The 24,217-nt window shown below is 43.2% G+C and overlaps 2 protein-coding genes across 3 annotated transcripts in view; one reads left to right on the forward strand and one right to left on the reverse strand.

Moving 5' to 3' along the window:
• Positions 1-24,217, reverse strand: part of rnf17 (ring finger protein 17) — a 78,601-nt gene that overhangs the window by 52,017 nt on the left and 2,367 nt on the right. Inside the window, exons 2-3 of one of the 2 annotated variants that reach the window (XM_077580679.1) lie at positions 19,632-19,748; positions 3,555-3,702 (exon numbers count right to left, since the gene is read on the reverse strand). The gene's annotated coding sequence lies outside the window, so the exon portion shown is untranslated. Of the gene's footprint in view, positions 1-3,554; positions 3,707-19,631; positions 19,749-24,217 lie in introns of those variants that run through there. The other variant, XM_077580680.1, reaches the window with a different exon arrangement.
• On the forward strand, positions 3,539-22,769 carry arhgap20 (Rho GTPase activating protein 20). Its single transcript, XM_077580693.1, has 15 exons — positions 3,539-3,896; positions 6,761-6,846; positions 9,827-10,003; positions 11,770-11,919; positions 12,528-12,569; positions 13,478-13,562; positions 13,706-13,783; positions 14,096-14,162; positions 14,390-14,575; positions 16,284-16,477; positions 16,724-16,888; positions 17,034-17,143; positions 17,219-17,408; positions 19,637-19,751; positions 19,997-22,769. The coding sequence occupies exons 1-15, from the start codon at positions 3,792-3,794 to the stop codon at positions 21,352-21,354; spliced, it is 3,108 nt and encodes a 1,035-aa protein (XP_077436819.1). The 5' UTR covers positions 3,539-3,791; the 3' UTR covers positions 21,355-22,769.

The following is a 24,217-nucleotide window of genomic DNA, read 5'->3' on the forward strand; positions in this document are numbered from 1 at the left end:
TACATTTAATAAATTTGTATTAATTTTGTTTGATAATTATGAAGTCAATCACACTGTTTCATGATCATGTATTTATTTAATTAATTTAATAAACACTATACAGTATTTAAAAGTTGAGCCTTCATATTTTTATATTTTAATAATCGATTAATCTTGTATTATTTTATTTATTTATTGCTTTAAATAATTGGATTATTTATTTATTGTAAATAATACAAAAAGAACACAAGTAGGCTAAAATAAACAATTTTATAATGGCATTAAGAACATATTTTTAAATGAAATACAATCTGTTTTCAAATTGAAAACAGCCCTTGAGCCTAGAAATGTGCCCACCCGCAAACTGAACGAAGAAGCCATGTTGTCTTTTCTTGTAAATATTAGGGACCCCCTCCTCGTGCCCCTGCCTCCGACCCAAATCCCAAGATCAGCATGCAAAGCTTCCTCCGTGCGACCTCTGAACTTTTTTGTTTATTATCTGACATGGATTTGGTGGGAACTACTTGAGACGTCCTAACCTTACGTCGCCGTCCAGGTTTCACCTCGTGGTCCCGGCCCCCCTCCCAAGGTGGAATGTGGGCTTTAGACCTCTTGGCTCCTGACCTCTCCGATGCGATACGAGACCGAAGCTGTGAACGTGACGGCTGACTGACACGCACACGGAAGTCGACTAACGCACTTATCTCCTGTTGATTAGCTTTGCTGGCTCCACGTCTGGATCCTCCAGCTGAGAGCTTGAGAGCCCCGTTGAGCTTTGAATTTGGGTTCTTAATGGACCCCCACTAGTCTAAACACGGTACGCTGATTAAATATTGTGTTAGTGGAATAAGAATTCAACAGATGAATCCATTTGTTTTTATCCATCTCAAGGGGCTGGCATTTTGGCTTTATACCGGCCCCTGAAATTGATGTCAAACTGCCCTCGGGCTCGCATTGCTGGCATCACAGCTCACATTTGTTTAGGGTTTGGTCTTGTGATGTTCAGTGTTTACTTCCTATGCATTGAGAACTGTATAAACACAAAACAGTTGGGTCAAAAAATAACCCAATTTGTGTCAAAAAAAAAGGACGAACCCGCTGTGGGGGTCAATTTGACCCACTGATCTGTATATATTACTGGATAGTCGATAGGCCAAGAGTTTTGAAGCCGCAAGTCCGCCATATTGCTCCTCCCAAGAAGTTTCTCGGCATATGATCATATACATTTACAGTATCAAAATTGGAGAATTTTTTGAGACAGTACTTAGTAGAAACAGCATGATTTATGATGATGTTTTAACTTTGTTAACCATAACCACGTTATCCAAATTGCCTTAAATGATGTTTTTTATTAAAGAATTATAACTGTAATCCAACATTAGGGTCTAAGGTACTGAGCGCTAAAAGAAAAATGGGGTGTTCAATCCAAAGACGGCGTTCCGTCTCGCGTCCGAGTAATTGACCTTTTCCACTGACATCTCGCACATTCAAACCAGAGAGGAAGGCTAAAATCACTCTTGGGGTCATTTTCCCTCTTTTTCTCAATCACTGTGTGACATCACAACAACAACAACAACAGTAGTAGTAGTAGTAGTAGTAGAGCACATGGCAGCAAGTCAGCAGCATGTCAACTCTCTGCAGGCACACCGCACTAATCTGATTAGTCAGGTCACAGGGTGTGTGTGTGCGTGTGTGTGTGTGTGTGCGTGCGTGTGTGCGTGTAAGAGGACAGTGGCCAGGCTCAGACGTCTGCTTCTCTGTCTTGTGTCTCCTCACTACCACGGCGTGTCTGTCCGTCTGTCTGATTCTCCAGAAAGGTCTGAATCCAAAACATCCATTTTGTCCAGGCACTAAAGGTGATGGTGGTTTTGTCGGGAAGATGTTTCGGGCTTGCTCATGTCAGTGTCTGTCGGCGGGCTGTCACTCAAACAGCCTGGTGGGGGTGTGGCTGGGATATTTCATTTTGTGTTATTAGCCAATGAGCCAACTGAGGATTGAGCCCTCTTCAAGTCTACCTAGCAACAAGGGGAAGCTTGTGTGAAAGAAAAACATCTACTACTTCCTACAACGAATACTATGACTTTCTACTATTCAATACTACTTCTACTACTACTTGTTGCTACGACTAAGTATTAACAATACATCATTCAGTACATACTACTGTACTAATACTACCACTACTACACATAATACTACTTCTCGTACATGTTGCTATGACATACAACAATTTTTACTTCATAACAATACTCAACATGCCATCGATACCTCTACTTCATATTACGACTACATACTACTACCTACACTACTTTTCTTATGAACTTCTAATATTTCTGCTACTACTCTTGTAATTATACTAGTAATGCTTTCTACATATCTACCTACTATTACTGCCAATATAACCAAACTGCTACCAAGACTACGAATAGCGCCATATACTTAGCGGATATTTTTCCTCTTATATTAGGTTGTAAAATTCGTCTGACGAGCGGGCTACGGAAAAGAAAGGAAAAGTCTGGAACGTTTGTTATTGTTGTCATCCTTTGGCCAGCAGAAACAGTGCAAACAGCGCACGCAGGCAACGCACGCAGCGTTTCCGACCACAACGCCGACACACCCTGGGCCCAGTCTGCCGCGCCGCTCTCGATCCTTCAGACAGACCAAAGCAGACCAGACTGCTGCTGTCCGGAATAACATCAGGAAACAGACCTCGAAAAGCGTCTGCACCGGTTCCAACTTTAGCTGGACTGTCATTTAACTGTACTGCATCACGCTAACAGAGCTGCTTCTAGTGTTATGGTGGATGGCTGGTTAACATTTTGTGGCTTGTTAGCAAAGGGTCAGAGAATGCAGCTAAAGGTGGGATATTGCTGCGACTGTGCGGTTTTACGCAGCAGCATGGCATCAAATAATTTGATGACTGCCAGCGTCTGGTCTGACAACTGCTTGCAACACAAAAAGAGGAGAGAATAGTGAGTGTGGGTGTTACATTATGTTACCAATACTAACTTGGAAGCTGGGAAGTTGGCAGCTCAATTTCAGTACTTTGTTCTGTACTCACTTTTGTGCTTTTTCCCACCTTTAGAGCATAAAACTGTTCAAATTAAAAATGATTCAAATTGCTAGTTCAACTCAAATGGTAAATATTTGTAAAAGTCAGCATTTTCCTACACAGTTCAGCATGTATGATTATGATTTCAATAAAATTATATTACTTAATCAATAAGGATAAAAAATAGTAGAAAAGTTTTTTGTTTTTTTAAATTAATGTATTTGAATGTAGTCCATTCTTTAATTGAATAAACTCCTACTTGTCAGTACCATATTTTTCTATTAAAAAAAAGTTTCAAAATTGTATACAGTAATTAGTTCTCCAAGCGTTCGTGTTCGAAACCTTCCAATTTAGACTTTATAGTCACGCTAACATTTCCATTTCCTGTCACCTCGCGTTTGTTCGCAACTGCTGACCTGTCAAAATAAAGCAACGCTGATAAAATAGACCGAAATTTCACAATCTCCTCAGTGTATGTCTTTTATTTTGGTAACACACCGGAAGTATCTCATTTAACACCATCTACCTTGATGTTGGTGTCGCCATCATTGGTCGATCCTCCAGTCAAGCGGCGCTCAGATCAAATTGGGTCCGCTCGGAGTAAGCAGCTTTCCGGCGCATCTCTGGGCGAACATCCGCCGTCATGGATCCTCCACGGGCTTCCGTCCAGCTGTCTGCAGGATAAAACAACGCCTTTATCGGACCGTCGTGTCATGGGAATACTTCTCGCCCGGTGCGCTTGGCCCGGTGGATCCGTTTCTTGATGGAAAGCATGTCACCGCAACAGCAGCAGCAGGGCGCCGCCGTGGGCCGGAGCGACTCCGACTCTGTGGCCGGGAACAGCGCGCCGCTCCCGGATAATAAAAAGGTAGACAACCGGTCCTCCTCAGGGTTCCAATTAAGGGCACTGAGTGGCATTTTGTGTCTATTTTCCTCAACATTTCCATAACCTGAAGTAGTCTTTCTGTCATCAAAGATATTATATCAAAATGTTGAATTTACCTTACCACTTGACCGACTGCATATACTTTTTTTTTTTTTTTAACAATTACAGATGTATTATTATTATTTTTAAAGCACATTTGTGCCAAAAACTACATTTGTGTTCAACGATATTGCACCTTTGTGTGCCAATAAAGTGGTTAAATGGTAAAAAAAAAAAAAAAAAAAGAAATTTAATTATATGGGAAACTAGCTTGTGTGTACAACAAGAAACATGTTTTGTTTTCATATCGTTTTTGTGGCCTTTTTTTTGGGATCAAATATGATGTTTTAATTGTAACATTTTACAATTCTATGGGGAAAAGGATAAACATAGCATTATAGTTCATTGTAATCATGATTATCGTCATTATTATAATTTGCATCACTACTGTCATATTTTAACAGTTTTTGTGTGTGTTTTGCACACAAGAAGATAGCATGGTCATCATGATCCTTTTGTCAGAAACACACAACAATAGATTGATTCTTTAACTATGCTGGCAACACACCACATTGATGGCTAAATATGACATTGACACTTGCAGTGCAGTGACGTTAACAAATCCTGTTAAACAGCGCCGCAAGTGACCCTTATTAGAACTGCAGTGTTTGAGGAAAATGTAGGTCCAATTTTTGGGGGAGTTAAAGCTTCACTTTACTTGAAACGTTTAGTCATGTATACTAAATGTTAAATGATGTTTAATAATCTGTTTTAAGGTGGAAAATGTATAAACCTACAATAAAGTAAAACTACTAATCCTTTCAATGCTCCTTTTTGACTTCAAAGGCAATTGACCAATTGTACAGTCAAGCTAATGCTAAGCGGCGCAAAAAAAAAAAGCGAAGAGTCCTTTTGTTGCTCACGGAAATGAGGTCATTGGGGACTGTTTCCATTAAAATAAATATTCTCAACTTCTCTTGCTCTTTGTGCTTAAATATTGCATTTTTGTGCATAAATGCTGTCCTTTTGTGAGCAAATTAGTTTAATGGACCATTATAACTAACTTGGGAATGATCAAAATGAATTTTAATGGCAAAATTGCGGACATGCTCTTTTCCTGGCTAAATATATCATATTTGTAAACAGTGTGTTGTATTTTTGCATTTTTGTGTCAGCAAACACATTTTTATGGTTGCCTTGCAGTTTAGTGTCCAAATATTGCACATTTGTGGCCATACATACCAAAAACCAAGTAGCGCTATTATTTAGCAGGACATTAACGCTCAGTGAGCGGGCGGTGTTGCAATTTGGCGCGTGTAACGTCACATTTCACATCGGCAAAGTGTTCCCCCCCGACCCCCCCAGAATAGCTGTATCCTGGCGAGCTTTTTGTTGTCGTTAGTAGATTGTGCTCGGGGCTACCAAAGTGCTCACGAATGTCAAATTCCCCTGTCTTTTATTTGCATTTTGGTTGCGAGCCACTCGCGTCGAAATGGCGGATGGGCTGTGCTAGGTGACAGCTACCTGGACTCAACTCAATTTAATACAGCACTTTAAAAGCAAGCATAGGTGCATAAAAAAGTGCTATATATAAAGTTAAAGAAGACAGTTTAAAAAGTGTTTTAAGTTGCAATATCACTATTCACCACTAGATGGCAGACATGTCTTAGTTGTGCATACACTGGGTCTTATACTGCCCTATACTGCAACGTGAGTAGTCCTAATAATTCGTTGAGGACTTGAAATGCAGGACAAAAATTTTGAATTTGTTGATTTTTTGTGATGCAAAATATTTTTTCACAGAGTTCTTGCACTTTATGTTGCTTTTTTGTTCAGCAGTTTTGTGCCATCCTAGAATGGTAATTTTTATGCAAGAGTGGTGGTGGAGGAGGGGGGGGGGGATCACACGATGTGGTTATTTGTTGTTTGTTTACGATAGTGGATCTTTTATACATGCATTGAAAAATGTAAATGAAAAAAATATAAAGAGCACGTATTTTGTACGTATTTTGTCACTCATCATGTTAGGAATGTGTGGTCCTATGTGCCCCCCCCCCACCCCCACAGTAGAACAAAGGAAAAATTGTAGCATTTATGTTACCCATCCATCATCTAATGCAAGAGCTGCATAAAAATACCAATGCTGACTTTTGACTGACACGAGCCAAGGAGATACTAATTTAACAATGTTCATGATTATTGTGAGCGTTGTAAAGGTCTTATATGTTGGCGACAGGAGGAAGCCAAAATATCCAAACAACCTCCCGGCGTGATGCAATGCGACAATGCTGTGTCAACTTGTTCCTCTTGTTATGTCAGAAATGTGCCACATGCGGCATGTCAGCCATTTCAGAAATGTCCCTGTTGCCTTCGGCAGTCATTGGCGACACTTAAGGCGTCCAAGGCAAAATATGTTTTTGGTGCATTAAGGAAAAGTATGGGAACTTTTCAACTTAATTCCATTCAAGTCTATGGACAGATTGTGTTTCAATACTTATGTCCACAGACTACAGACTGCTTGCTACTTTCCATCTTTAGCCATTGAAGCTCAATTCCTCTTTTTCCTTCTCCACCGTTGTGGCCACTTCTCTTTTCCTTCCAGCCGCCACACTTCCCCTCAAACACCCCCCCCCCTCCCACCACCACCACCACCACACACACACACACACACACACACACACACACTCAAATGAATCGAAATTTGGCTTCCTGGTGGTATTTCCGGTGGTGTCAATGAGGATGAACATAAAAACTGATTGCATGTGTTTGTGTGTGTTTTTTCTCTGTTTTTGTGTGTCTGTGTGTAGAAGATGAAGACGCTGGCTCAGAGAAGACAATCTGCTCCCTCATTGGTTATCAGCAAAGCACTGACCAGGTCCAGAAGCACATCCAGGTATGCACACACACACACACACGGATATATACACATGCAAATAACACACACATGCACGTGCGCACACAGCAACATTCACATTTGCAGTGATCCGTGCACGCATGCAAATACACGTGCACACACAAGAAACTTGAAATAAAGTTTTTCAGATTATCAAAATAGACTAGCATTGACATTGACCACCCAGTGAGCATAATGAAATTTCTCGAATGTTGTGGTCGTGAAAATTGTATTTTTTTATTTGTTTTTTTAATTTAAATTAATATAATAATTATATTATAATAATTTGGATAGTTTAATTTAATGTTTTATTTTTTATTTTTAGTTTCTCATCTGGACTTGGACCTTTGTGACTTGGACTTGAGACTTTGTGACTCGGACTTGACTTGGATTTGGACCTTTATGACTCGGACTTGACTTGCACTTGGACCTTTTTGACTCGAACTTGGACCTTTGTGACTCGGACTTGACTTGGACCTTTGTGGCTCGTACTTGGGACTAGGACTTTTGTGACTCAGACTTGACTTGGGCTTGGACCCTTTGTGACTCGGACTTGGGCTTTTGAGACTCGGACTTGTCTTGGACCTTTGTGATTTGTATTTGATTGGATTCGGGCCTTTGTGGCTCTGACTACAGCCCTGCAGTAGTACATGCTTACACATATGTAAACATACATCTACACACACTCTACACACACTCACAAAAGACATACATACATACATACAAACACACAAGTTTAAACACAAAACACAACTCTTACCCTAACCACGACCATAACCCAATTTAAACCTAAACTCTAAAACCAAGTCTTGACCCTCAAATAGAGGTCTAAACTTGTGGGGCCCAGCTTATGGCCCCACAAGGACGGGTAGGCCCCACAACTATGTAAAATCCTGGAATATTGGCCCCACTATGTAATAAAGGGGTGACCCCCCACACACACACACACACACTGCATTAGCTGTGTCGTCACACAATGTTGTAATGCTAGCTATGTAGCCTACGCAGCTAGCGTCACGTGCAAACATGTTTTTTATGATATTGCCTCCCCGAGCGAAACATTTCGTGACGACCAAAGTTGAGAGGCCACGGGGAGGAGGGAAGAGTCATGTGACTCATTTGTGGCTCGGCAGGGGGGTGATTGACATGATTATGGGATACGAGACTCTTCGTAGCACACGTGCCCAAATCCCTTCTTCTTCCTCCTGATAAGCTGAGCCAAACGCACCGGGGGAAACTTTAATTAGCCGTGCCCGCACCAGCCCTGTTTCATGCACTGCCAGCTGCCAGAAAGAGGAGGGACGGTGTGTACTTCATATCATTAACTGTGTAGGTGTGTACGGTGTAGGTGTGTGCATGTGTGTAAACAACCCGATCGCTCACACCTCGAGTCATGTGATCACTTAATGAGCCTTTTGGGTTTGTCGTTATGCTACCGGGCCTCACACATTCGTCCAATCACATGACCTCATAATGGCTCGCTGACGTTTCACCGCAAAAAGGAAAGTACCGGAGTGTGTGTGTGTGTGTGTCGTCGTAACCTAGCAACTTGTTTTCCAAAAGGCAACATGACATTCTGACATTGTGAAAAGCGAAATTCAATAATGGAGTGAGGTCACTTCCTGTCGGTCTGGCATTCCCATCAGGAGCCCCCGAAAAACAGACCCTGGATTTTAACTTAGCGGCTGACAGCACACACACCCTCCTCGCACTCACACACACACACACACACACACATGCACTTCATCTACATTTTAATAATGCCATCATGCAGGACATTTTGGCACCTCTTTTTTTAATGCCTGTAAAAGACAACAAAAAAAAGGAAGTTTCAGTATTCCGACCTCATTCTGTGTGTGTCAGTCCAGACGGGGATGTGAGTCATGCGGGTGGGAAGACATGAGAAAGTGTGAGAGTGGTCAACTTCCTGTAGTTGTCTGTCAATCAAACAATCACCGTCGCGCTCTGCTTGTTCAAGATATTGAGTTATTAGAGTCACCATGCTACGCTCACACGAAAAAAACAAAAACTGAAATGTTTTGCAATTAGACTTTGTCCATTTGTCTGTGCTTCAAATTTTGTTGCAAATGGCCAAAATTACCCTAACATGGCAGACTTCCTGTCTTTCTCAATGCATGGCTTCTTGAGACTTTTTTGTGGGTCTACTCATAATTGACCCGTCGACTAAAAGACACACAGGCTTCAGGGGCTGAATTTTAAAAACTTCAATGAGACCCCCCATGCTAGTAGCGATTAGTATGCTGTGTTGTGCGTCTGTGTTTGCCAGTGCTATTAATCAACATCATGAGCATCACAATGCGGCCAATAGCGGTGCATCACTCACGCTCAAAGGGAGCTGGGTCCACTCGGCTGTCAATCCGGCATTCAGTGGGGCGGGACGCACGCGGAATACCGACCGTGTCATCTGTTGGACTTTTGTTTCAGGAAGACAAGACACTGTTTCAGGAAATTCCGTTTAGTTTTTTTTTGTTTAATTTAATTCTCAATTAGGTTACTGGTCAGATGCTGCAAAGAACAACACGTCACAGCGTGACATTGTGTTGCGTTGCTTGACGTTGTGGCGCCGTAGCGTGACGACAAAGAATGAATAGCAACCGAGAACGAAATACAAACACCCTAACTAGACAACAAGGCACACAAGTGACTAGAAAGATACACAACTGACGACAACAGGTGGAGCGCACAGGCAAACAAAAAAGTCCAGATGAGTCCCAAATGTGATTATGCTAATTTGTTAGCATGTCACTTGAGCGGAGTCGGCATACGTTCGTGCGAGTCTCCGGCGTGTGTTTGTAAACACGGAGGCGATGCAGATAAGCTGACATTATTTGTCCAAACAGGAAAAGGACGCAGCTCTCCAAGCACTTCCTGACTCGGTTGCCACGACAACCACTTTTTAGCCAATCGGAAGAAAGTCGAGCGTGGAAAAGCTGCATGATGGCGGTTGTTTGGTTTTCAGGGAAAGCTGCCTGACTCCGGCGAGTCCAGAGTCTTGTGGACTGGTCCAGAGCTTCTTGAGCGAGAGTCCGGGCCGAGCGTTCCTGGGTCACGTTCAAGTCCAGATGAAGACGGGCCTGCAGACTCAGGACAGACATCTCTTCCTTTTCACCGACACGCTCATCGTCACCAAGACCAAGTCAGTCCTCACTCACTTCATATGCGGCACCTCAACTTCCTACGTCCTTCCCACCATTCTTCACCGAGTCGCTACCCCCCAACACGGACTTCCTGAACTCATTACCCCTCTACCTCCTTACCTCACTCCCTACCATCCCTCAGGATCTCTTGGCCTCCTTATGCCTTAACTCATACCCCACTACCTCCTTACCATGCGAAAACCATACATGCTTACCTCCCAATCACCTTACCTCACTATTTTATTTTACCCCTTTCCGTCATTACCTCATCTCAATACCCCCATACCCAAATCACATCCTACATTCTTCCCACACTATTTCCATCCCTCACCGTCTTCTTTCCTTTCTCTTCCTCATTCTCTCCTCACCTCCCAACCTTTTAACCCACTTGCCTTCACCCCCCCTCCCTTACTTTCCCCTCCTAACCTCCCTCTTTTTGGCCGCTACCTCGTCTTTCCCCTTTTCCTCCCTCCCGAACTCTTCTAACCTCCTCAACTCTTCGCTATGCCGCCCTCTGCTAAACGTGTAATTATTTTCCGGCCAATTAAATCCATATGAAGCCCGGCGGGGATCAAAGCCCAGCGCGAGGGCTCCCCACCCAGACCAGTGCACCAAAATAGAAACTTAAAGAGCATGTCCGTATTTAACACGCGCGCGCGCACATGCGCGCTTGCGCGCGCACACACAGTGTGCAGACACAGCAGGACCTTTGTGGTCGGTTCCAGTCGGAGCTGACCCCTCGGCTATAATTGTCTTTATTACACGGTGGCTGAGCTGAACGCGGGCCAACTCGGAGGAATGCTTGACAAAATGGCTGCCGTGCATTGACGTGCATTTGGAACATCAACAAAATGCGTTTTTGGGTGAGCACGGCTGTAAATGTCGCGAAATCATTCATTAGCATTGGCCTGCTTTAGGGCTTCACATGCTTGATTTTTTTCGCCTTTAAGACCACCTGCTCGCTCTGATTGGAACATTTAAATACCTCTTGGAGAAACTACTTTGCAGACATTGTCAATGTCTACAAAAGCTGTGAAGAACACATTAAAAGAGCTCAAAAGTTTCCTTTTTTTTTAACTTTCTTTTTTTAGTCAAATGAGATCCGCATAGGTTCCTTGTGGAACTCCTCAGAAGTTAATTTCTCAGATATCATAAATATATATATATATTTACTTTTATACAGTAAGTGCCTTTATAGGCCCTCAAGGACAAAATACAAATAAAAAATAAATTCATTAAATTGTGAATTTTTTGAGATTTTTCAACAGCAATTTCTAAATACACAAGAAACGTATTATATAGCAAATGCACATTGCTTTTGCTACTAAAGAAATATTAAGATTATGAATAAATATTTAAAAAATACAAAGTACAGTAAAGTATTACAAATAAGTGATAAATAATTGTAATATGCTAATAAATAAATAAATAGAAATAAACAACAATTTATTTTGCTGAAATAAAATAAATGTAAAAATATGTAATACAAGAATTATAGTAAATTGTTTTTCTCTAATATAACTATGAATAAATAATAAATATATTAGAGAAAATTAATTTATTTTGCCCAATCTTGACAGTATGTGGGCAATATGCTGTATTGTCCGTGAGCGCTTTTGATCATTGCAATGTAATCCGCATATATATATATATATATATACACATATATAATAAACATAATAAAGCATTTAACGTATTTTCTATTTTGAGCATTTTTTAAATACTGTAATAATAAAAGCTAACACACGATCACTTGATCCCGCAGGTCTCCTTCTCACTTCAAGGTGAAGGCGCGAGTGCGCGCGTGCGAGATGTGGACGGCGGGCTGCGTGGAGGAGGTTTGCGAGGGCAGCACCAGCCCAGAGAGAAGCTTCGTCCTGGGATGGCCCACCTGCAACAGTGTAGCCACCTTCAGGTACGCACCAGATCGTTGTGCTACTCTGATCGTCATTCGGCTCTATTTTTCGATTGTGCACGGTGACGGTCATGATGAATATACATTACTATCGAAAGATGACGCTAGGCGATGTGGGGAACGGCTTTACACATACGTTGCGTGAGGTTGGTTGACCATACCGTGGAGTTTTTGACTCTTCGATTCATTTCTACTCGTGTTTATTTCTGTTGCGCAAGGAGGCTGTAAAGTACATTACATAGCTTGAAGATGGAAACCTCGAAATATATATAAACACAGTACACAGACCCTGAAGGGCGGCGCACCATTCCTAACGCTCCTCAGTTAAACCGCAGCGTGACAGGCTAACATCAGACACACACACACACATTCATATGAGCAGCAGTGTGTGTTTACACCATTTACACCCTCTGGCCTCATCGCAGGCAGCCGTGACGTTGACGTAACATTCTTACATTCCCCCTCAGCGGGAATCCGCTCGTAGCTTCAGCGCCGCGGAATCGTCCGTTGCGTAACCCGACCGCGTCTTTTCCAAAGATGCTCCCTCTCGTCGTCGATATATACGAATGAAATGTCATGTGCATAATGTTTTTGGCTCTCCTGCGCAGCTCCGAGCAGCAGAAGGAGAAGTGGCTGGCGCTCATCAAAAGGTAAAGGACAATTTCGCCTTCAGTTGTAAAGTGTAAATTGAGAACATAGGATGGATACAATTCTGATAACTGATTTATTGGTCGATTAATAAAACATTAAACAAACATCTTTTTTTTGGTCCATTAAAGCAACACTAAGGAACTTTCAGTTTATAATGATTATTGCGGCGCCATATGGACAAAAGTGGCAATGTTATGCCTGAAGGAAGACCACATTTCCCATGAGGACAAGCGCATTGCGTCGTTTTTTTTTCGGGCGTTGACATTCAAATTGACTTCCGTCTTTATAACGAATGGGGAAAGGGGGAAGTATGCCATAAAGCAGTCAGCACATTTGTAGTTTTTTGTGTGGCAGTGTTCCTACCATCCTCCTCAAAGTTGCTTAGTGCCAGTAAAAATGATACAGACCCCCATTAAGCCATGGCAAAGGTACCATCCAACTAGTTTTGAGTCGATGTTTCATCAGAAGAGTTATTTAAATATTTTATTAAGGTTGAAAAGTTCCTTAGTGCTACTTTAACGCTTACGGACCATTTTTGATTAATTTAAAACACCTAGTAGCTTATCAGCTGATAATATCTTTTCTAGTTTTTGTATGATTTTTTAAATGTTTTTGATTCATAAAGTTTGGTTGTTTTTTATTTGTAATAATTTATTTTTGTTAGATTTGAATGTTATTGTAGTTAATTTTAAAATATTTCTATTTTTATAATCAGTTTATTTTAAGTTTTTATTAAATTCATAATCATTTTTGTTATTTTGTTTGTATTCATTTAATCGTTTTACAATTTTGTTGTTTATACTCATTCGGTTTTATTAAAAAAATTATTATTCATTCAAAAACAAGTCACAGTATGCATCAACGTTTACAACAAGAATAAAGCTTTAAGTTTCTCTTTGCTTGCCAGTTGCATCAACGAGGGTAAAGAGAAGGATGACCCCAAGACGGTCCCGCTCAAGATATTTGCTAAGGATATCGGAAACTGTGCTTATGTAAGAATCCTTATTCTTTCGTCTGTCTTTCCTTTGCCTCATTTTTCTTTCCTTCTTTGTCTTCTTCCTCTTCATGAATAAAATAATTACGAGTAATTTGGTGGTTATATAAGAGAGCACAAATGTTTTGTGCGTGTGTTTAGGCCAAGACGCTGGCGGTCAACAACACAGACAACACCAACGAGGTCATCAGCATGGCTCTCCTGCAGTTCGGGATCGCCGTGAGTATTGCTTTCAAGCACTAACCCCGCAGGTTTGAAACCTTCACTTGAAACCCTAACACTGACTTGACACCCCCCACTAAGGTTTGAAGCCTCCACTCGGACTACACAACCTAACTTAAAACCCTGACCATTGTTTTGAAACCCTACTTTGAACCCAATTCAAGGCCTAACTTACAAAGTGCTCGCCACAGCTTGAAACTTTAACCTATTTTTTGAGTACCTAATCAGTACTACCTGATTGGAAATGTTAACTTGAATGCCACACTTGAATCCCTAACCCTGAGGATTTATTTTTTATTTTTTCTGTAGGGTCACGTGAAGGATCACCGCTTGTGGGTGAGCTCCAGTAAGGACGAACCTCCGTACCCTCTGATAGGTGAAGACCACCACTTACTAAATGCCTTCATTAAAATGTTCTCCTTACTTTGAAGACATTCATGTCCTCGCTTCAACTCGCACATCTGGAAGCTCAGAGTGTCCCTTTTGTTTCATGACATTTCCGTTACATTTGTTCCTTTAAAGCTTTGTTGTGGATTTCCAAACCATCCCCAATCCAGTCATTTGGGGCGTGGTATTCATTTTACAAATCCTTCCCCCGTCCAGGCCATGAGTTCCCGTTCAACATCAAGATGAGTCACGTTCGCGACGGCGGGAGTGGCAGTCGAGATCTGAGCAGTCCCTGCGATTGTCCCGAGGTTCAGCTCCTGGATCGATGTCTGCCTCCGGACACCCAGTGTCACTTCATACTCAGACCCAGCAAAGTCACACACAGCACAGACGCCCTCGTGGGTGAGCGACAAAAAACACTGCAGCGTCATTTGCGTTGTTTTAATGCACAGTGTTGCCGATTGCGGTTCGATTCAGTGGGATTGCAATTCGATTTGATATGGTGCGGCTCAGTTCAAGAGGGTATGATGTTATGAGTTTCTTGATGTCCTTTTACATGCATATGAATGGATTTGTCAGTACAGTACAAGTAAAACGTGGCATTTCCTTCAAATATATACTGTAGCTCTCCACTGAAAGACAATTTTATACATACATAAGTGAATGATCGATGCACTGTCATCTTTTAAATCAGAAGCCGATTCATATCATTTTGTTACACTCCATATAAGTAATCATTTTATTCAAACGTGTATCTCAAGGCACTGCTGTACTTCCGTACCTTGCTACCTTCTTAACTCCATCCTTCACTACCTCCTTATCTCTTTAAAACCCAGCTGCCTTACTTCACTCACTGTCGTTTCAATCTATAAAATGATATATTTTTTTTTTTTTAACAACTGAAAGTCTCCGCGAAATATCCGAGAACAAAAACAAGTCCATGATGAACTTGGAGTTTTTTTGGAGAAGACCGCAGCGATATCGCAACCTTCTTTGTGGGGGATTCCCGAGAGAGAGGAGGCAGCAAGTGATATGTGTGCGGCTGTGCGGCGTGTTGCTTCACTGCTGGAATGACCCCCCCCCCCCCCCCCACACACACACACACACACTTTAAACCCCCTAAAAAGTTACTGACAAAGAATGTGGGAAAAGGAAGATGGAAACGTGAGCTGAGATAACACGCTTTAAGGTCAGCGGGCAGGCGGGAAAAGGCAACAGCCGGCGGAGGGTAAGCGATAGGACAGGAAACAGGACGATACGCGGGAAAGACAAACAAGGCAGGGAAACACGGGAAAAAAAAAAAAAAAAGAACTGACAGTGAGGCTCAAGAAGAGAATAACAACATCTGATTTAATCATGTTAAGGTTTCAAAGTAGGGTTCAAGTCTGTGTTGGGGTTTCAAAGTTTGTTACAGTCTGGGTTTGAAAACAGATTTGGGGTTTTATAGTAAGGTTTTAGCTCAAGTTAGGGTTTCACACAAGGGTAAGGGTTCCAAAGTAATGTTTCAAGTTACCTCTGAGTTTGTTCTTGAGCTAATGTCTCACACGTGGCTCCAAACATTCCAAAGAGTCCTCAGAATGTTGAAATCAAAAAGTCAGTATGTTTCATACATGTTAGCTGTGTGGTTTCTCACTCAAACTGCAGAACGTGCACACGCACGCTTAACCACACAAAACACACACAGGTGGATGTTGTGGATGTGAACAAGCAACACACTGTCCGAACACACATATGCACAGTTGCACACACATACACGTCTACGCATAAGGCCTTTACATAAATGGCAGCCGTGAGTCCTCAATGGCTCTCTGTCTGGAGCCAACACGCCACTTCATTCAACTGCTATGCTAAGCTATGCTAAGATAAGGTATGCCAATGTATGCCATGTGCTAGCATACAAACATTACGTGCGTGGTAGGCACAAGAATGCGTAGCAGGGCAAACAAAAAGCTAATTAGAGTTTGAAATTCAGGTTTCACAAAAAGCGTTAGGCTGGGTCGGGCCTGAAACGAGGGTTGTGATTTCTCAGTCGGTTTTCAAGCCTCGATTCCGGTTTCAAGCAATGATAAGAGATTTTGTCCTGACGTTAACTCGCTCTTTCTCCGCACAGATGCCGCCCAGCCGAAGTCGTTCAAGCGTAAGCGCTCTCTGATCAACTGGCCTTTTTGGAGGGGCTCCAGCAGCCAGCTGGATGCCGCACCCCCACTCAGCCCTACCTCGCCCGGCCCTGCCCCGGGGCACCTCTTTGGGCGGCCGCTCGCTTCCGTCTGCTCGGCGGACAGTGGCCTGCCCAAACCAGTTATGGTGAGCGCAGTGCTGTCGACACAACGGAAATGCTAACAGCTAGCTTGCTAACTGCCCGCATGCTTGTTAACCAAAAGATTAAATCTGAATTACCTTAATGCACAGCTGCTATCCTGAGAAATATGTGCTCTGCTAACATGCTAACAGTATGTATGCTAAGACACAGCTCAAAGTGTTAGCCTTACGCTAGGCTGGTTACATGCTAATAATACATGCTAATAATAGTAAACAATTGTCTTTGCTCAGGACATGCTAGTGTTCCTGTACGTGGAGGGTCCGTACACTCGTGGCGTGTTTCGGCGCTCAGCGGGGGCCAAGGCCTGCCGGGAGCTACGTGAGCGACTGGACGCCGGGACAGACGACGGCGAGATAACGCACCAGTCTGTGTTTGTCGTTGCCGCCGTCCTCAAGGTAAACACGCATACTTTGTTTTAGTAACACACGTCCTTGTGTGGTATTTTTATAATTCCCATTGAGCCTCTCGCCACCTTACAAAATAGAAATGTCCACAAAATCAAAATAGATGACTAGAAATAAGTTTGTTTTTTCATCACAGGACTTCCTTCGCTGCATCCCGGGCAGCCTGCTTTGCTCAGACCTTTACGACCAGTGGACGGCAGCCATGGAGAGTGAGGGAAGCGAAGACGTGACCGGCAAAGTCTGCAGGTAGCGTTGTTAGCCACAAGCTAGTCTGGTTTCTCCCTTGCGCAATAGAAATAATTTTTACTGGCCATTTTGTAGATTACTGCGTCTGCTGCCCGCTGAGAATTTTCTGCTGCTGCGCCACGTGACCGCCATGCTTTACCGCATCCAAGGCTACGCCCACGACAACCAGATGAATGCCTTCAACCTGTCGGTCTGCATTGCTCCCAGTATGCTTTGGGCCTCCACGCCTGGGACCCCCGAGATGGAGGGGGAGGGCGCCAAGAAGGTGAGTGAAGCTACTTGGTTAGTATACAAAGAGGCTAAATGCTAAGCCAACATTAGCTGTGACACACACATCCCTTCTTACTTGGACTGACAGAATTCAACATTAGCTCGTCGCAATTAGTCTGAAATACTAACATTAGCATGGCATGCTAACATTAACTGTCAACATCAACAAAAATTGAGTCTTTCCAAATTACAAGCTGGCAACAACACAGCAGCTTTGTTCTTTTACGAGGATAATCTGTTAGCATTTGAGGAGGCTAAAAGCTGATATAGAACTTACCAGTGCTTCTGGCATGCTAATATGCTCACATTAGCATCCAGCATCAATAACAATGGTGTCCTTAAATGGTATTATTAGGCATTGTTATCTGTTAGCATTTGATGACACTAAAAGCTAAGCTAACATCTAACTTTGGTTTATCCCAGTTCCCTTGGCATGTTAAAATGTTAACACCAACAGCAATAGGGTTCAAAATTCAAGTATAACAAGAACATAGGAACTAAGTTCCTTCACAAGCCAAATCTGATATTTAAGGATTATAAAATAAACTAAGATAACACTTAATGCTAAACAAAAATCGCTTCTTGAGGTACTTTTTTGACCTACAGAGATCTAACAGTTCACATTTAACGTATCATGAAATGCTAAGTCGCTAACATTAGCACTCAATGTCAAGTAACAGTCTCTTACTACAGTATGTTATTATTATGGAATTCATTAGTTTGCTTTTCCAGAGTATGCATGCGAGTGCGGACGGCTATCCAAGAGAGGGGGGAAAAAAAGTGACATGTCAGCAAAAATAACCTCAGCAGCCACAAATATCTCTTTGGCAAACACTCTGCTTTCGACATTTCCCCTCACGGGGTCCGAGTGTGTTGCCAAGTCTGACTGAGGCGCACCTCCACCGAGTCCTGGCTGGTCTACAATCTGGACGGGAGTCACGTGACCACACTGTTGTCTACAATTTGCTTTTAACAGCTTCAAATGCGAACATTTAGCCACGCGAAAGAGAAAAAGATGCTGTGTTGCTACGCTTGATCTCATTTAATGTATGTTGACAATCATCATCATCATCATAATCTCCATCATAGAGAGTAGGCATGAAGGACCAAATGCTGCTTTTCGTAGCTGCTTTAAAAAACTAAAAATGATTTGTTGCGATCACAAAGGAGGATGTTTTGGCTTGATCTTTTTTACAACAACACTAAGTAGAAGAAAAGAGGAGGATTAGGAGGATGTCATGATGATAATATACACCCTGCGCTCCACACTGCCAGCATATTGGAGCCACATTTGCAAAGAATACAGTGGACGTCATCCAAAACCACAGTTGGGAATGCGGATTCCTGGATCTCGCTCCTTCTAATCCGAAACCAGGCGACCGACCGTTTCCTTTGTAAAAACTGGACAAAAAGGTGACATCAGAGAGTATGCTGGCTGTTTACGTGCAGCGGCAAACAGCATCCAGACGCACGAAGCCGCAACATCTGGACCCAAACAAACAAAAGGCGTTTCCATGGCGTCAGTGAAGCTAACTTGCTTGTGTAAACACACGCAAAGCTCTACATATTTACTTTTAAATGGAAGACGTTTTAGTTAGTTGCTTTAGACTTAGGAACTTTCTCAATATCAAGAACGCAGAGTATGGTCTTGTGAACTCGCCAAGTACGGTCTTCCTAAGTACGTACTCAAGAACGTCTCTTTGTAATTGGGACGGCGGTGTACTTGTGAACGATTGTGACATTCTAAACAACAAACAGATTTTGAAATCTATGTAATAAAGTAGTTTTGAGATATTTGAAAGGAGTTGGTGAAAACAAAAACATGTAAACCAGTCAAAAGTGAAGAAAAATTGCAATTTTGGCCCAGATTTTCTGCCAAAATGTTGAGGTACGTTAGGGGGGTTCGTGTTTACGCGGTCTGCTCGGAATGCACGCGTGGGCGTTGAAAAGGTGGAAATTGTCAGAATGAAAATATGTGAGGAAACGTTTGGACAGCTGTGCCGATATTGGAGGGGGGGGGAAAAGTTATTTAGGTCAGGAATTCCTCCAATAAACACGCCTCATGTGAGCAAACACTCCACTAGTGTTGTTTAATGACTATGACTAGTGTGAGGAAGAAAACAGACTCGTTCACGCAATCATACTGCAAAATTGGCGTGTAACAGCTAAAAGTTTCAGCATTTATTTTGTATTATTGTATTGACACTGTTTCTCTCACCTTAGGTGTGCGAGCTGGTGCGCTTCCTCATCGAGAACTGCTCCGCCGTGCTGGGCGATGATGTCACTTCTCTGTTTTCCGCATTCAGCCCGAAGGGCGGCGGCAGCGAGCACGGCTCTGGTGAGAGAATGATTCTTATGTTACGATATTACACAAATATGTAACGAGATTTATACTATACACAAAATAGGCAGATGTACTGTAAATGTGGAGAAAAGGCAGCAAGGTTTCAAGACGATTTGATACGTTGCATGATACATGAGGTGCAATACGATTTAAATCAAAAACTATTTTCTGATTCAAATAGTTTTTTGTTACACCCTGAGCAGCAAGTTGTATTTGCATTTACATGTGGCTCCTTCCAGATGCGTCGTCGTTCCAAATGAACGACTCGTCGTACGACAGCCTGGAAAACGAGCTGAACGACGAACCCGAGTCTCCGAGCCAGGACCAGCTGCCTCTGCGCGATAAACGCGACAAGCCCGACAGCCGCAGCCGCGACTCGGTCCTCACGCTCAGTGACTGCGAACCCGACGGCGACACCGAGGGCCACGCCGCCGACCTCCTGCTGCAGCTGCCGCCCCTAGCCAGGCCCCGCCGCTTCAGCCCCGCCACGCGCCAGCCCCGCGCCCGCCACGCCAGCGGGGCATCCTCGCAGGGCGCCGGCCGGAGGCTGAGGCGGAGCTCGGAGCCCGCTTTGGCCGCCCTCGCCGGGGGGAGTCTCCCGTTACGCAAGGCCAGCTATGATGCCGCCATGGAGGGCGAGGAGGAAGAGGAGGAGTTCCTGGAAAAGGAGCTAAATGGGCTCCACCTGAACTCAGAGCGGGACCAGAACGGTGGGCGTCGGAAGAGCAAGCACGCGCCCCCGCCTCCGTTGCGTCTAGATGCCAGCTGCTCGAGCCTCTCCTCGCCGGCCACATCTCCCACCGGTTCCTCGCTCAGCTCCTTGGACTCTGCTTTCTCGCAGTACTCCACCGATTATGGCGCCGGTACGACGGGGGACGTCCCCCTCCGGTCCCCACGCTGCTCCCCGCCCCAGAAGGATCTCCGCCCCGGCCATGGCGCCCACCCAAACATGTGGCTGAAGAAGGACCGTCGCCTGTCCTTGAAGCAGCCTCTTAACGGACATGCTAGCGAGGGTTCGCCACCGCCCGCTGGGAACAGAACCAGCACGCCCAACCAACGGTCCAGCAGTCCTCCATCCTACCAGCAGGCGCTCCTTCAACTACAACACACCTCGCCCTTTTACAAGGGGGCCGGGGCGGACAAACCTCTGACGGTGCGAGAGCTGCGGCTTCTCCAAGATACGCCCCCCGCGGGACCTGACGCCGCCCAGCCTCCGATGGGCGTCTTCTACGGACAAAGTGCCACCACTCTCATACTGAAACGCCAAAAGTCCCACTCTCTGACGCCGCCCGTACAGTGCCGAACTCTCCCCCGCCGTCGGTCCGAGCCCACCTGCCACCCCTCCAAAACCGCTACCCTGGACAGACCCCGGCCCCGCCTGAGGGTGTCGGACGTAGAGCCCCTGTCGCCTTCCGCCGACCGCACCGTGCGGGACTACTTTACCGTGACTGGGGATGCGGCGGGGTGCGTGCGGCGGAGCCAGGAGGTGGCGCTTGCCATCGCCCAAGCCAAGAAGGAGTGGCAGAGTCGGCAGTGTAGCGAACCACAATTGGACGAATTTGACCAGCTCTTCTTCGCCGAAGAGTCATACGTGTAACTACCAACTTTGGACATGCCCAACTTTTTATTACTCACTGTTGTCTATGTGGCGTTTACGGTACCAGGGTGGGAGATTAGAAAGGTACACATGCACTTCCTGCTTACCGACCGCCAAAATAAGATGCGGTTTTGCTGGGATTTAAAAAAGTCACTCAAAAAGAAGCAATTTATAGGTAAAGAAGCAGGTGTACAGTAGATGCACTTCCTAGGTTCCATTTGCTTTTCACCAAAATAAGAGCATTTGCATTAACATTCTGACAAATTTAGAGCGTGAGAGGCAACCTGCACTTTGGTTTATTAAGAAAAAAAAGGTTTAAAGAAGAAAAACGTTTAGTGTGCTCAAAAGGGACAAAAAGAGGCATGATTGAGATATAACATACACATTCACTTCCGGGGTGTCACTTTTGCTCCAGCCCCCAAAAAGAGCATTTACATTCCCATACCGCCAAATTAAGAGCATAAGCGAGGCAACATGCACACTGGCTTGTCTACAAATAGAAATAAAAAATAACAAATAGAATTCACTACAAAGTGACACAGACAGCAGGTACAGATGCACTTCCTGCTCCCCACCAACATAAGATTTGCCTTGGTTTTGCTAAAACTAATAGAATTCACTCCAAAATGACAAAGATAAGAACTTCCCATTCATTCATTGGTCCCATTTGCATTCAGATCAAATTAAGCACATTCACACCCTCTCAAAATAAGAGTGTAGGAGGCACAACCTGCACATTTGCCCGTTAACAAATTTGCTAATAACAACTGCAAAAACTCACTCGAAAGTGGCAGACACCACATGGGTAAAGTAGCAGGTCCACATTAACTTCCTGCTTCCTAGGTGCCAAAATAAGAGCATGCAAATCAGTTTTGTAAAACTAACCAAATTCCGTTCAACAAAAGAGACTCAATCTTAGTAAAGTGGCAGGTCCGGATGGACTTCCTGCTTCCTGGGTGCCATTTGTATTCACATCCCGCTAAATTAAGAGCATGAAATTAAGAGGCAAAAATGGTTTTGTTTTTTCCCGGGTGACATTTGTGTGTGTGAGTACCACAAAAACGACCAAAATGTTTTTATTGTTAAAACAAGCCACCGGGTATGTATTATTAGTAGAAATTAATTCCCATTCCCATTCTCGGTCATTGTTTTCCTTGAGGAATTTTCCATTGCATCATCTTGTGAAAATAATAACTTTTCTTGTAATTGTATGACTAGTCAACCCACATTGTAAAGTTGTTCGTATTTATGATACAGAAATATATATGATAAATATAAGTATGATCTTTGCTTTGTAATATAATCAAATTGTATTTTTGTACATGTGCTGCTGCTGTCGCCATAGAAACTATATTTGCTACATATTTCTATGTCTATTGTGTACAACATTTGAATAAAATGCTCTCTTACAAGAATCGTATTGATTTGTGATAGTTCTATTATTCACTTTTATAATACATTTGAATGCAAAATAAAATGTTTGATGGAATCATCGATTCTAAAAAATATTCAACAGAGACAGTCCTCGTTTCAAGCCAGGGTTATCAGGTCTTGGTCTAGATATTGCATGTTTGTTGTCAATTTACACAGCAGCGGTAAAAAAAAAAAAAAAAAAAAAAAAGCATAAAAATGCAACCTAATGTATGTGAGAGGTCACGATGCCTTCAGGCGCATTCTTAACGACGCCGTTTAACAGGCGGGACAAAGTGTGACGGCAACAAACTGTGCTTGCCGCCACCTTTACGGCATCCTTGTCTTGTGACTGACTTTTTTTAGATTGTCCCCTTTGAACCTTGCTGAAATGTCACAAAAACACCGCCGGGTTGCTACAGGCTTTGCGGAATACTGTAAAGAACATCCATCCAGCCATGTTCATCAACAAAGAGGCTTTGAGCTGTTTGTTTTCTACCAAACTAAACATGAAACAAACAGAATTGTAAGTTCTGTAACTATTCCGCCGCTTAGCTTTAACGCTAACAAACAATGCAAAACACCATAGACAATAACAATAGCATCTATGTGCTGGCGGTGCATCAACGTGTAGACGACAAAATAATAGCATTCTTTATCTGTTGTGATAAATGACTATCAAAGGCTTACTCATATACGTAGTAGTTTTGAAACTCATCTTTATTTTTGTCTGATTGACTGCATTTTCCTGCCCTCCGGTGGCTCAGTCACGCACAGCAGAAGGAGCCGCAATGAATTCACCATCCATCCATCCATCCATTTTTTTACGTTCCATTTAATTATGACATTAATATCTTGTTTTTATAAAGTATAATCTAAATTAAGTGCTACTATAGTTATATCAAAAAATGTAGGGCATTCACAGAGGCATTGTACCGCCTCTGCTTTGGCTCTAATGCTACTTCTGAAGTGTTTGCGTGGATTTGCCGTCCATCATAATTCAAACGCGTAGCTCTACTGGTTTGCTATGCAAGGCCGACAAGAATGTGTGCGGACAAGACCCGGCAGCGTCTCTTAATTACGGCACTCGGGACAGCAGCAGAGCCGTATTTGTGATTTAAAAACGGCCTCCGACACCAAAGGAAAAACAAAGCAGATGGCAAATTATGATTGACAGTCGTCGTTAAACACATGTACTGCATGCCCTGGGCCGACCGTCACCTATTCGGTTTGTTATCACCACAGGAACCAGAATTAGGTTTGATTTTCAAATGAGAGGTTCAAGCCAGGCTTAAATTGTTTCAAGCCAGGATGACGGTTTCAAGTCAAGGTAAAGAGTTTCAAGTTAAGGTGTTATATTCTGGTTTTAATCTGGGGTTTTATAGAAACGGTAGGGCTTTCAATTAGGGTTTCAAGCATGTGTTTTGGTTTCAGTGAGAACATGTACAATTAG

This window comes from Vanacampus margaritifer, chromosome 11 (assembly GCF_051991255.1).
Source record: "Vanacampus margaritifer isolate UIUO_Vmar chromosome 11, RoL_Vmar_1.0, whole genome shotgun sequence".
Taxonomy (NCBI): domain Eukaryota; kingdom Metazoa; phylum Chordata; class Actinopteri; order Syngnathiformes; family Syngnathidae; genus Vanacampus; species Vanacampus margaritifer.

Bases quoted from the DNA above. Each gene is read 5' to 3' on its own strand.
- arhgap20 (XM_077580693.1), top strand. From the start codon at position 3,792: ATGGAAAGCATGTCACCGCAACAGCAGCAGCAGGGCGCCGCCGTGGGC. The intron at 10,004-11,769 runs GTCAGTCCTCAC...TTGATCCCGCAG, and splicing joins CTCATCGTCACCAAGACCAA to GTCTCCTTCTCACTTCAAGG. The intron at 11,920-12,527 runs GTACGCACCAGA...TCTCCTGCGCAG, and splicing joins AACAGTGTAGCCACCTTCAG to CTCCGAGCAGCAGAAGGAGA.